This window comes from Sorex fumeus, unplaced genomic scaffold (genome assembly GCF_029834395.1).
Source record: "Sorex fumeus unplaced genomic scaffold, SorFum_2.1 ptg000006l, whole genome shotgun sequence".
NCBI lineage: Eukaryota > Metazoa > Chordata > Mammalia > Eulipotyphla > Soricidae > Sorex > Sorex fumeus.
Window position 1 is genome coordinate 9570583 of NW_026606063.1, and position 13874 is coordinate 9584456.

The window sequence follows — 13874 nt, forward strand, 5'->3', positions numbered from 1 at the left end:
GGGGAAGTCAGGGGTGGCTTGGGAGTCCCGGGCCTGAGGCACCATACTAGAAACCGCATCTCCTTCTGACCGGGAGGCAGGACGGGGGAGCAGCTCATGTCCTTGGCAGGTTTGTGAGGAATCATTCTCACAGGCCGAAGGAGATGCCCTTTTTGGAAAGAGAGGTTAGTGATCCTACTTGCCTAAGGGGTCTAACGTGTGCCAAGCCCGTGTCACACGGGCCTTGGGGGTTCAGTCCCATTCTCCAGCTGAGGCAGGCATCTAGGATCATCTAGGCGCCTGCTGCCTTCATCCAAGGAAATTCGTGGAAAACACGCTCCCCATCTACTCACAGACGGGTATCCAGTCCCTGGCACCCCACACAGAAATATCATTTGATTCATCCTTCCAGACAGATCTACGAACGAGAGACCAACGTAGGTGATTCATGGGGTGAGTTGAGTTGGTTTTCTTTTTTTTGCGAGAGTTGGACGAAACCTCCTGAATGATAGATTTTTTTTTCCTTTTCCAAATGAACTGAACTGGCCCAAGAAGACACATGGGACGGGGCGGTGGGGAGGTGGGGGTGGGGGTGGGAGCCAAGAACCATAGATGGGGCAGGCCAGAACTTCCCGGTCTCTGGCCAAGTCAGTGAGGTCCAGGCACGATTTCCGGGGGTGCAGGGCTGACTGCGACCTTTGAATTATAAACCCCTTTTCCTCCAGGGCTTTTCCTGCTGACGGCAAACACTTCCTGAGTGTTCCCCACGCTGGACATTACCCCGCACAGCAAGGAGGAGTCTGAAATGCTCGCCACCTCCCAGCATTCCTCACCCCGGGGAGCAGCTGCCAGGGTGAGAGACCCGGTTCTGCGCAGCTTTGGGGACAGAGGTCCTCAGGGCCACAGGCAGGACCCTCCCTGCATGCCCCCTGCAGAGGCGACTCCCACTGAGCAGGGAGAGAATGGGGCACTGTGGACGCCTGCCTGTGAGCATGCAGAACAGCCAGAGATGGGCCCTGATGACAACAGAAGCATGGGGGGGAGGAGGGCTAGGGGAGCACCCTGAGCCCAGCTGCTGGATGAGCAGGTTGGCCAGGGAGCACTGCCCAGGGCCTGCAGGAGAGGGTGCAGTTCCTACAGGGGCAGCTCTCATGTGGCTACGATGACAGAGCTCCTTGGCATGGAGGCCAGTGGCTGGCTCCGGGGAATGCATTTAAGAATAGTGTGGACCACACTGACTCAATGAGGATTTTTGTTTGTAAAGTACTTCCTGATGGCCAAAAAAAAAAAAAACCCAGAAAAGGAAAGATAGTAACAAAAAATTAAAAATAAGAGTAAAAAATTTAACTCAAGAGCCAAGGGAGATATAACATAGGTCAGGAGCAGATGCTTCAAGTTTCTGATATTTGAAGTGCTACCGTGTTAACGGTAGACTGTGATAAGTTCAGGGTGTATTTTAGTGTGTGTAATGACTAGAATTTGACCCAAAGCGCTACGGCTAAGATGCCAACTGAAGAAAGAAAAGCATGTTTAAAAAATGCCTAGAGGCCCCCAAACACACAGCAGAAATGCCATCTGCACTTGTATGTTCACTGCAGCACTATCTACAATAGAATCTGGAAACAACCCGAGTGCCTAAGAACAGAAAACTGGTTAAAGAAACTATGGTACATCTACATCTGCGTGGAATACTACGCAGCTGTTAGGCAAATGAAGTCATGAAATTCACTTATAAATGAATGTCATGGAGAGTATCATGCTGAGTGAAATGAGCCAGAAGTGGAGGGGCAGACATAGAATGACTTCACTCATTTGTGGGACAGAGAAAACATAATATGAGGCTAATACCCACAGACAACAGAAACAAGAGTCTGAAGGATTGGTCCAGGGTTTGAAGCCTGCCTCAGGTGCTAGGGGAGAAGACAGCTGGGACAGAGAAGGGACCACTGTGACAAAAATGGCTGTACATGATCACTCTGGATAAGAACTGTGTGCTGAAAGTAAGTAAAGGAACAAACATGCTAACCTTTCAGTATCTGTATTGCAAACCATAATGCCCCAAAAGAGAGGGAGAGAGGGAGGGAGGCAGAGAGAGAGAGAGAGAGAGAGAGAGAGAGAGAGAGAGAGAGAGAGAGAGAGCGCCTGCCATAGAGACAATCTAGGGGCTAGGGGTGGCAGGAGGGAAACTTGGGACACTGGTAATGGGAAATGTACACTTGTGGAGGGATGGGTGTTGGGACACTGCATGTCTGAAACCCGACGGTGAAAATTTGTAACTGTGTATCTCATGGTAATTAAGAAATAAAAAAGCCTTGGTAGAAAAAAAAAGAAAAGAAAAACAGATTTTAAGGAAAAGAGCAAAAGAACAAAGAATAAGGGAAGGAAACAGTTGCAGCATGGTGGCGTTAAACACAGCCATTGTTTCATGTAACAGTTTCATAAAACTAGTCACCCTAAGTATAAAGAAACCCTAAGCTCCAATTAGAAGGCAGAGATTCTCGACTTTGAAAGAAAAAGAGAAAACAACCAATATGCAGTTTCCCTGGTGAATCCAGACATAAACAGGCTAAGGATGAAAAAAAAAAGACACACCACACACGCAAAAATGAAGTCGGGGCACACGGGTACCAGCTATGTTAACAGCAGCCACGCAGAGTTTAGAGCTCGGAGCACTTCCTGCCAGCTCCTCGGAGAGAGTCCACTTGTGACAGGAAGGCAGTCTATCAGGAAGACCAAACCGTCTCCCGAGTCTGCATGGAAGCCTTCCTGCAAAGTTCTGGATGGAAACGATTGCGTGCCAAAACACAGAAAGGGCCAAGGCGGGCCGGAGAAATCCAGATATCGAAAGAGATGGGTTGAAATTTCAACGGCCACTCAGGATGTGGTGTGAGAATACAAAAAGAAACGGGAAGGCCTCAGAGATGCTGCGAGCTGCTCCTGAGTCTTCCGACGCCATCAACACGGACACAGAACCCGACGCTTCCCTCGGGCACCAGGGAGGGAGGAACCAGCAATGAGCCTTCGGGAGGAGGGAGAGAGAGTCGACGGAAGGGGGAGAAGGAAGCAGGGACGAAGCCACAGCTGGTGTCAGGGGCCTCCATGCGCCCCCCCACTCAGGCCGTGGGCAGGAGGACGGCCTCGGTGGCAGGATGACGCTCAGAAAGCTACGCCCGCCACGAGGAGCACCCAAAGGTGTGGTACAGTGGGCGGGGGATACGCATAACCCCAAGGCCTGTGCTTCCGGGATAGGGGCCAGGATTTGCCGGGCAGCCCTGGCCAGGAGTATAGGGTGCGGGAAGAGCCCAGGTGAGCACCCGGCCCGGGCCTCTCTGGGTGTGTGGGAACGGCCTCCAGCTCAGCCAGGGCTCGAGACTGCTCCGGGCCGTGACGGGGCTTTTGTCACGGGCCCGGGCCTCTCTGAGAGAGTGGTGGCCACTCATGCACGGTGTACATACTGTGTTTTCGCGGGACAAAGCAGCAGGGCGTGGAAGGAATGTTGCGATCGGCTTTCCTCTCTGTGGCCAGCCCCCTCCTGCGGCCTCGTATCCGTGCGAGCTTAGCCATTACCTGGCTGTCCAACACGGGTCTGGGGAAACGGTTCTGCTCAACTGAGCAAGGGAGCTTTGATCGATCGCCTTTTCTCCGGGGAGTGCGGAGCCCCGTTTTCTCCCTCCTAGCGAGAGTTACTATTCTCTTTTTATTATGGCATGGAAAACGAAGTTCTCTTGGCTACAGTGGGAAAGGAGATTTTTTTTTTCCCCAAAAAACATGACTTCAGATGTTTTCTTTAGGCTGGTGTTAACCTCGAGCAAACGTCTCCCGCAACTCTGAACCGATCTGCTAAGACCAACAGGCCCTCCCGACATTCACACGCCGGTGTCGGGGCGGGTGGGCCTCGGAGGGGTTGTTCTTCCCCTTCTCCTCCTCTCTCCCTCCCCGCTCCTTGTCGTCTCTCTTGCCATGGAAACCAGGAGGACTTGTCTGGTTCGCACTCTGTAGCACACACCACAAATAACAGCCCGTCTCTGACAGGCAGGTTCCTGAGCGCACGGGGGAATCCAGAAAAAGCAAATGGTTTGCAGTACCTACCACAAACAGAAAACCGATCATGCAGTTCCTCTGCCCCCTCGTTTTTGAGTCTATCTGCCCCCCCCAATTTTGAGTATTTTGAGAGCCACACTCATCGATATTAGTTATATCTGTACTCCCCCCCTCACTCCCAGCCCCGCACAGAATCTCCAGAGAGGCCATCACAGAGAGATGAGAGGACCCACTGTCCAGTTTGGCTTCCACATCCCAATTGGGGGGAGGGTCTGGGTTTCTAGAAAAAAAAACACGCTGGGACTGAAAAGAATCGCCCCCCACCCACCCAATCCTGCTATTAGCGAGATGCCAGGAAGTCACCGTGGGTGACCACGAGGTGCCAGGGAGGGGAAGCGGGCGCACAGGGCCCTACTGAGCGAGGGGTCCAGGTCTGAGGGTCGGGCTTAGCGAGCAGCAGTCTGACTAGACTCTCATTCCCACAGGGACCAGGACAGTTCCTCGCTTGCTTACCACTGGTGTACTTAGCGTGGGACTTCCGGTTGGTCAACGGATAAGGCACTTGCCCCTCGAGTACCCTACCCAGGTTTGAGCCCCGGGACCCCATACGGCCCTTGAGTAAGTACCACCAGGAGTGAACCCCGAGTACCAGCAGGTGCGCCCATCCCTGCAAAAAAAGTATATGAAGGGACGTGTGCACACGCAGTTGTTCTGGGTGACAGTGACCAACGGCCAGGCTAACTATGATCTATTTTTGGAGACTCGTTTGGGCCCACTGCTGCTGCTTTAATCTCGGCGGCCAGGGCTCGTAGAGAGACTGTCCAGATCCTCAAAGTCTTACCCTCACAAAAGGCTATTTATACACTGACCTACTCCTTGGGGCTGAGGAAAGCTTCTTCAGAAAGGTTTGGGGGGTGTTGTGATAACTCTGAACTCCAAACTGCAGCTCCGAGATACAGTTTGGAGTATGCAAGCCTTTAGCCAACTCCCAAGACAGTTTCCGAGTGATCTGCGCGGTTTCTGCCTATTTGCACAGCCATTCATTCAACCACAGAACATGTGTCCAGAGCCCTTACTGGCTTGGGGGAAAATGAGCCGCAGACCCCGTGGCTGACAGCTAAGCATTAACCATTCTACTTGCTTACTGGTGACTGATACTTTCCACCTTATAAAAGCAGAACATGAAGGCAGTTGCCATTGTCGATGCCATGTAGTTACAACTCTAATTCTCTTTCTAAGACTCTTCAAGTCTAAGTAGGAAAAAGTAGGTTTCTGACAAATCCTGCAGTCCGTTTTAAAGAAAAAAGGAAAAGCAAGCAAAGGCCCTGATAAGGTCAGACAGAGCACTGGTAAGCTCTTCCCCTGAAGGAGCAAATAGTCAACACTGCTTTCCTGGGCTCTCGACCTCCGAAGCCACAGATAATAATAATAAAGGGGCATGTGTCTTGGTCGACACTGACTAAGGGAGGCACAGTAAGGCTTTCGCTTAGGGGCAGACCCTGGGGAGATGAACAGAAAATCGTCCCCCCAAGGGAGTCACTTACTTTGCTCTCTTGGCCATTTCGTTTCCATCCCATCGGGGGCTGTAGGGGTAATTCTTCTGGGCCTGGGAGTAAAGCTGTCCACTGTTGGTGAAGTGGTAGACAGACTGGAATGTGAGAGTCGGCTGGTCTCGAGGGAAAAACAGGGGCAGGTCGACTGCAGAGACAAAAGAAAGGCAGGGCAAGTTAGGGCTGCCGGGGACCCAGCACGCTCGCGGGGCGCAGGTCGGCTTCCAGACTCTCGTCAGGCTATAAATGTTGGCTGGGGCCGAGGCTGCAGAGATGGAGAGAGGGACCCGCAGGTCCCGGGCACCTTCCCCGCCTTCTGAGTAGACGGAGGGGACAACCACACCTCAGGGAAAAGGACCCGTGAGAAGTGCAGGTGCTGAAAGGAAGCGAAAACGGCTCCAGAGGCCCCGGCTCACCTCCCCGCACCCTTGAAAGTCTCCGTTCCACCGCGCACTACTCCCGGGACACAGTGTCTCCGTATCTCGGATTAGACGGAGGAGGAGGAGGGACAGAGGACAGGAATCGTGGAGGTGGGAGACAGGGCAGCGGAAGCCGGCACCTGACCGGGGTTCCGTTCCCGGCACCATATATACCCTCCTAGACTACCCAGATGCCCACATCACAGGACAGCGTTCTCCTTGGGCGCTGGCACTGACCCAGCAGTCTGCCTACTGAGTACCACTTGGGAGACCACCCCCCCCAATAATATTAATAAAAGAGCGGGATCTGGAAATAATAACAGAATGGGTATTAAGAGGGCAGGAAATCTTTCTTTTTGCTTTTGGGGCCACAACCTCCAATGTTCAGGGGTTCCTCCTGGCTCTGCACTCAGGAATTACTCCTGGCGGTGCTCGGGGGACCATCTGGGATGCTGGGGAATGAACAAGGATCAGTCAGGTGCAAAGCAACCGCCCTCCTCGTGGTACCACAGTTCCGGGGGCCCTCATCTTTGTGTGTTTGTCAGCTGTTGCCATAGGCCCCACCCTGACTCAGGACAGTCTCCATTTCCTTCCCCTCAGGCCTTGGGTCCCAACACTCAGCAGCATCCAGGCTCCCCGGTGTTTCCCTACATCTCTGGAGCCAGGGGCGGCCTGAAGGGAATTGACAAAAACTCCTGAGCAAGCTGCCTGCCCGTCATTTACAGCGCGATGCTCTTCTGCAGTGAATAAGAGCCACGTGCTGTAGCTGTTCCTTCGGGGATTCTTGAATTCAAATTTAAAAATGGAGTGATGTACTGTTTTGAAGGCAGAGCAGTGTTAAAAACGCAGCATGATTCAACGCTCTATCGCTCCCGGGATGTACAGAACCGCAAAGAATGGATATACACATGATCTATCCTTGCATGAATGCTGCCTACTTTGAGGACAAGGAGGAAGTGCGTTCATTTATCAAAAATAATCAGGAGGAGCTGGAGTGATAGTATAGCAGGTGGGGCGTTTGCCTTGCAAACCCGGGTTTGATTCCCAGCACCCCCTATGGTCCCCCGAGCACCGCCAGGAGTAATTCCTGAGTGCAAAGCCAGGAGTGTAACCCTTGTGCATTGCTGGGTATGATCTAAAATAATAATAATAATAATAATAATAATAATAATAATAATAATAAGAAGGAGAGAGACTGGAGCGATAAGATGGCAGGGAGGGCGACTGCCTTGTATGCATGCGGCTGACCCGGGTTCGATTCCCGGCACCCCAGATGATCTCCCGAGCTTGCCAGGAGTGACTCCTGAGTGCAGAGCCAGGAGGAAGCCCAGAGCAGCCAGGTGTCCCTGCTCCTCTGAAAAAAAACAAAAACAAAAGCGAAAGAATCAGGGAAGGGGCCGGGGCGAGGACTACAGGCCCGGAGTCTGGTTCCTGGAACTTCATGGCCTTCCTCCTGGCGCCACTGGGTGTGGCCTTGGTGGTCCCTGGTGTCACCAGGCTCTGCACGGCCAGGCGGGGTAGGCTGGGAGTGCCCCTAAGGCCCTCTGAGCACTGGGCTTGGGAGGTTCCACCGCCAAGAATAAAGGAAAAATAGTTTTGGCTGTTTGGCTTTTAGAGAAGACTTTTATATACTCTGGCGTAGTCGCACACTTGAAACTCTGATGCAGGTATTAATTACTTTTTACTATCGACATTCGGCTCACGCACAAAAAAAGACAACTTGCTTAGGCCAAGAGAGGCAGCAGTGGGACCCAGGTGGAGTCCTAAGCTGACGGTTGCCTCCGGCACTCAAGGGCATGAAAACGGGCCGGAGGGACAGCACCGGGGTGGCGCTCGCCTTGCACACGGTCCTCAGCCAACTCTGGCTCCATCCCAGGCACTGTAGATGGTGTCCTGTGAGCACTGCCGGGGTCAGGGGTCATTCCTGAGCACAGAGCCAGGAAAGTTCCCTGAGCCCGGCCTGATGTGGTCCAAGAACCCCCTAAATGAACAATAACCAGCAAACCTGATTTCATTAGAAAAAAGACGACTGGCACAGTCTCCCCACCTGCCGCCGTGCCAGCTTACTAGGGAGCTCAAGTCTCTCTGATGAAGGAGGCCCACGGTTCATCTTTTGGCTCCCTCGAGGGAAAATACCAAAAAGATGTCACCCGTGTAATCATAAAAGTGATTTACAAATCTAAGGCGAAATTACCTTGTAATAAAAATCAGAACAGATTTCTATCAGTTCCAGTGCAGGCCTTGTGGAATGCCCGACCTGGCCTTTGAGCACCCGGGATGGTTTGCTACTGTTTGGGGCCACACCTGGCGTTCTCAGGGCTTCCTCTCAGGCTCAGGGGGGGGCCATATGGGGTGTCAGGGATTAAGCCTGGGTCAGTTTTGTGCAAGGTAAGGGCTCTACCTGCTCAGGCCGCCAGTGTAAGTTCTTAAAGGAGAAATCAGGTTTAGAGCAAACCTAAAGCAAATCAAGAACTACAGAGGCTGGAGCAATAGCACAGCAGGGAGGGTGTTTGCCTTGCACGCGGCTGACCCGGGTTCGATCCCCAGCATCCCATAGAGTCCCCTGAGCAACGCCAGGGGTAATCCCTGAGTGCAGAGCCAGGAGTAACCCCTGTGCATCGCCAGGTGTGACCCAAAAGGCAAATAAATAAATACTTAAATAAATAAAAGAACTACAGAGGCACTGAGTGGGGGGTCTCTCGGTGTGTCTGACCTGGCCCGAGGGGGGCTCTCTGTGAGAGTCAGGGTGCAGGGCCCGTGAGTGTCCCCTCGAAAGCCTCAGCATTCGGCTATTTGTGCGAAGGTGCAGAGAGCCGCTGACATCTCACTACGGTCCCAAATGTGAGAAACACACAAGTCCTAACTCAATTCAGAAAATCCTTGTGACCACCTTTCAGATCACAAAACGCGAGTGCTACATCTTTGAAAAAGGTGCCACTTTGAACAACGACGACAAAAATGCTGCTTTCTAAAATCAAGTTTCCATCTTTTCAGATTACTTGTGGCTTTTCCTCTGGTTTTAGAAAAAATGCCTATTTGCATAACTTGGGTTATGTTTGTATTATGTGCAACTTGATAAAACAGTCCTCAGAACCCCCAAGGGCATCGGTGGAAAGTACTTAAAATGCTGTGATTTGAAGAAGTAGAATTCAATGGCAACAATTAAAAAACATTCTAGTATTACCCTTTCACCTACTATCTATCAGTAGTCAGTTCTTGTCCGGAGTGGCCATTTCTAACGATCGGTGTCATACCGGTCCCTTCTCTATCCCAACTGCTGTCTCCCTGCCCTTCCACTGTGGCAAGCTTCCAACTGCGGACCCGTCCTCCTGGTCCTTTAACTTCTTAGTACCTGTATTGCAAACCACAATGCCCAGAAGTTGTGGGGGGGGGGGGGGAGTGTGTCTGCCTCTATGACAGGCAGGGACAGGGGGGTGGGGAGACAGATGGGGAGGGTAACAGGAGGGAAACTGGGGACACTGCTGGTGGGAAGTGTACACTGGTGAAAGGACGGGTACTGGAACACTGTGTGACTGAAATACAGCCATGAACAACCTGTGTCTGTGTATCTCACAGTGATTCAATTTAAAAAAAATTGAGAGTAAACACAATTACCATTCAGAATCAAAGTAGAAAGGATCGCAGTGTATTACAGAGGCTTCACGCATCCACAACTGTCAGCTGCCCTGCATTTGGGTGTGAACTATGTATTTGGTTCCTATTATTGTTTAGCTTATTGTTTGTTTTTGGGCCACGCTTGGCTGTGCTCAGGGATCACTTCTGGAGGGGCCTGGGGGACTGTATGGGATGCAGGGAATCGAACCCAGGCCGGCAGTGCTCAAGGTAAGTGCCCTATCCGCTGTACTATTGCTCTGAACCTCCCCTCCTGCTCCTGTTTCATGGAAAATAGGTTGCTACTGCTTTGCTAATGCTAAAATAGGATTTCCTCCAACCTCATTCTGAACCATCCACTTTGACCCCTAAATGCCCAATATGCATCAGAGATGACTCAAAATGTGAGTTCAAATTCATTTACCTATGCAAGTGAATTTTCCTGGTTTTAAAAAACAAAAAATTCCCATGCAGCTATCTGCTGACACACAACACAATCTGCAAATAGAACTAATTACAGGCATATTTCTCCAAGGGAATTCTTTCTGAAAAAACGTAGTCGAAGCCAATATTACATTTTGAACAGAGTGGCTGGTCTCTTAGGGAAGCGGGGATGGTCAGCGGGCCTCAGAGACGAAACTGGGAACCCACAGACCAATTCACACGAGAAAATACAGTTCAAACAACAGAACCCACGCTAGCTCAACTTAAGCAAGTTGCATTCTCTCGGTGTCGCTCAGGCCTCTAGAGAGGGGCAGATTCTTTACAGATGCCCTGTGGGTAAGGAGTTAATCGTAAAGATATTTATGAGAAACACCACATTTGTCTGGCGAGACTCATTTGATTGGTACAAATCAGTCAGAGTGAAAAAAAAAAAAAACCCCAACCAAAAGTGAACCTGTATTTCATCTCCACCACATCTGTGTCCCTAACATCACCTAGACACTCACACACAGTAAGTGAAAGGAAGGCGAAGATTTGGCATTGGAAGACATCAGAGTGAGCCCAGGAACCCTGGGCTCCGAGCACTTTTTTTTTTCTTTTTGGGTCACACCTGACGATGCACAGGGGTTATTCCTGGATCTTCACTCCTGGTGGTGCTCAGGGAACCCTATGGGATGCTGGGAACCGAACCCGGGTCGGCCGCATGCAAGGCAAACGCCCTACCCGCTGTGCTATCGCTCCAGCCCCAGCTCCGAGCACTTTGGATCATAGTTTAGGCTCCATGGAAATGCATCACGGGAGCCACTTGCTTCCTGAGACCCACACAGGTTCTCATTTCTTCTCTTCTCTTTCCCTTGCCCTTCCCTCTCCCCCTCATCCTTCTCTTCTTGTTTTTGGTTTTGGGGCCACACCCAGCAGTGCTCGAGGATCATTCCTGATGGTTTTCAGGGGGACGGTATGTGGTGCTGGGGGTTGAGCCTGGGTCACTGGCGTGCCAGGCCAGCGCCCGACCTGCGGAACTCAGTCTTTTTTTGACAACAGCTTCCTCCTTCCTCCTTCCTGTGCGCAGACCGAAGCGTGGTCAGCTCATGGCCCGCAGAAGGGAGGTTCCCCACTTGCTGGGTACAGCGTCAACAGCCCTGTCCGCAGCACGGGCTGTTCCGGGGCTTGTTGAAACAAGTCCTGGTCACACAGTCCTGGTTCTGCGTCACTGGGGAGTTCCCAGGACTCACTCACTGGACTCTGAGGGCGGAGTGACAACGACGCTCTGACGGGTTTGCCTCAGCTGGGCAGTCACCTCGGTGACAGGGCTGGTGGCTCTCAGGCAGCCGCCAGCCCCCGCGACTTTGGGAAGGGGCTCGAGGCACCGACAGACTTTGCTGCCGCTCTCAACCAGGCCGGGCCTGAGGTGGACAGATGCAATTTCTCCTCTAGAGAAACAAGCTCAATACCCCGCCGGGCTCCCGTTTCCCTCCTAACCAAGCCGCGAAAACCCTCTGTGAGTCTGTCAGACTCTGGACACTCCTGCCCTCTCCTCTGCCCAAACCGTAGCACTGCACTGCACTGTCCTCTTGTTGTTCATCGATTTGCTCGAGCGGGCCCAGTAACGTCTCCATTGTGAGATTTGTTGTTACTGTGTTTGGCGTATCGAATACGTCACGGGGAGCTTGCCAGGGTCTGCCATGTGGGCGAGATACTCTCGGTAGCTTGCCGGGTTCTCCGAGAGGGGCGGAAGAATCGAACTCGGGTCAGCCGTGTGGGCCACGCGCAAGGCAAATACCCTACCCGCTGGGCTATAGCTCCAGCCCTCCCCAAACTGTAACCACTGAAAAATGTAGCGGCAGCTGAGCCACTCACTGCTACAAGGTGAGGACAAGGCATATGACCAATAAGCAAGGACTGGCCGTTTGACAGGGAGGAAGGAGAGACGGCAAGAAAGAAGAGCAGACTCAGGCTCCACTGAGCCTTCCTCTCCCGGGGCCTGGGGGTGTCGGGATTCCCACGCAGCCTAAAGCCAGGCCTGGCGTTCGCTCAGCCCTGGTGGTGGGACCGAGAGGGAGTTGGCCAGGGTGCTGGTGAGGAAGTTTTCCCCCGAGGAGAGAGTGAAAGGAGAAGATTCTTCGGTGCCTCCCGCTTCCACGCCCCCTTTTCATTCTGCCTTCAGGGCTTCTCACGCAGGCCCAGGGGCTTGCCGCTGAGCCCCCAGTGGGGATACCGGTCCGGGTGACATCAGCAGAATGTCCCCGTCCCTCCTGGGGACCTCCCGGCTCTGCTGTTTTCTCAGCCAGCCTGACCATCAAAGACTTCCATGGAAGGGTTGGCTCCTTCTCGCAGCTTCTGTGCAAGCAGGCAGGATCACTGCGGAAGGTCTTTCAGAAATATCCCCACCGGCCCTTGGTGAGAGGCCGCTCGGGGCACAGAAGTAGGAAAGTTTGAGTTGTCTGGAAAATTCAGTTCTGTGGGCACATGCTGGAAGATGCCAAACAAATGAGGGGTTAACCATAATTGCTTCCCTGGGAGTCGCATCATCAAACAGCAGAGGCGGCCACTATTTCATGTCTCCAAGTCTTTCTGGGCTTCTCCCGGGCTCTCGGGGGAGAAGGGAGGAAGATGCCGGGGGCTTTGCTCTGTGGGGGCCGTACACAGTCCCTCCAGCCCCGTCCCGCTGCTCGACGTCTGCTTTGGAGCGTGGCGTGCCCTGATCTCCTTCCCCTTCCGTCAGTACTGCCATCATCACAGGCACTACACGCCACCCCCCTCCCCTCCCGTCTCATGCCAAGCCATTAGGGGAGCCTGCCCCAAGCCGTACTAACAAGAGCCTAACGCTCAGAAAGCTAAAATGCCACACCGCCAAATGCCCACTTCTAAGAAACAGAAATGTGAGGGGGCCGGAGTGATAGTACAGTGGGCAGGGCGCATGCATGACCCTTGGCCCCACCATCCGGGGTCCCAAGCCCCACCAGGAGAGGTCACAGAGTCAGGAGCCAGCCCTGAGCATTGCCAAGTAACTATGCCAAGCATTGCCCCCCCCCCAATATAAGAAACAAAACACAAATGTCCCGCCCGCTCAGGAGAGAGTTCCTGTTTATGGCATTAAAGAACCAACGGTGCCTCCTTTGGCCATCAGCGCCTGTCACTGACACATGCCGACATGAACTGACTTTGTGAAACAGATCTCAAATTCTCACTCTCTTGCACATGAATTGGTCGTGTACACAGATTTCCTCCTGAGCTTTTAATTTTTTTTTTTTTTTTGGCTTTTCAGGTCACACCTGGAAATGCACAGGGATTACTCCTAGCTCTGCACTCAGGAATTAATCCTGGCAGTGCTCGGGAGACCATATGGGATGCTGGGAATTGAATCTGGGTCGGCCCCGTGCAAGGCTGTGCTATGGCTCCAGCCCCTCTCTTGTGCGTTTACTGTTACCAAATTAAAGTCTGCCGTGGCTTGAATTTTTGTCTTAAATTCAAGAAATCCCCATTTGGGAGAAGACAGTATGTCACCGTGGAAAAAGGATGGCTTTGGGGGGACCGAGTCATATAAAATTGGGATCAAATGATCACCCCCCATTTATAGGGGTGAGACACAGATGAGACACTCCACATCTCTGCACCTGCAACATAGGAGCATTCTTCCATCATGGCGTTGCTGGAAGGACTGAACAAACCCCCAGCGGGCACATGTCCACTCCCTTCCCTATGCCCCTCTTTGCTTCGCTGTGTTTTCTTGTTTAGTTTCCTCCATTGTCCTACAGAGGTGACCTTCTGACAGCCACCACAGGTCTCAAACTGACGGGAGTCTGATGGAATCTCTCTAAATTCCGGACAT

The 13874-nt window shown here is 52.4% G+C and overlaps 1 protein-coding gene across 1 annotated transcript in view; it reads right to left on the reverse strand.

The window, feature by feature from the left end:
* The window catches only part of BABAM2 (BRISC and BRCA1 A complex member 2), a 417702-nt gene that overhangs the window by 20015 nt on the left and 383813 nt on the right, over positions 1-13874 (reverse strand). The window contains exon 11 of the mRNA XM_056123586.1: positions 5565-5718. Coding sequence (XP_055979561.1) covers positions 5565-5718 — 154 coding nt within the window. The remainder of the gene's footprint in view (positions 1-5564; positions 5719-13874) is intronic.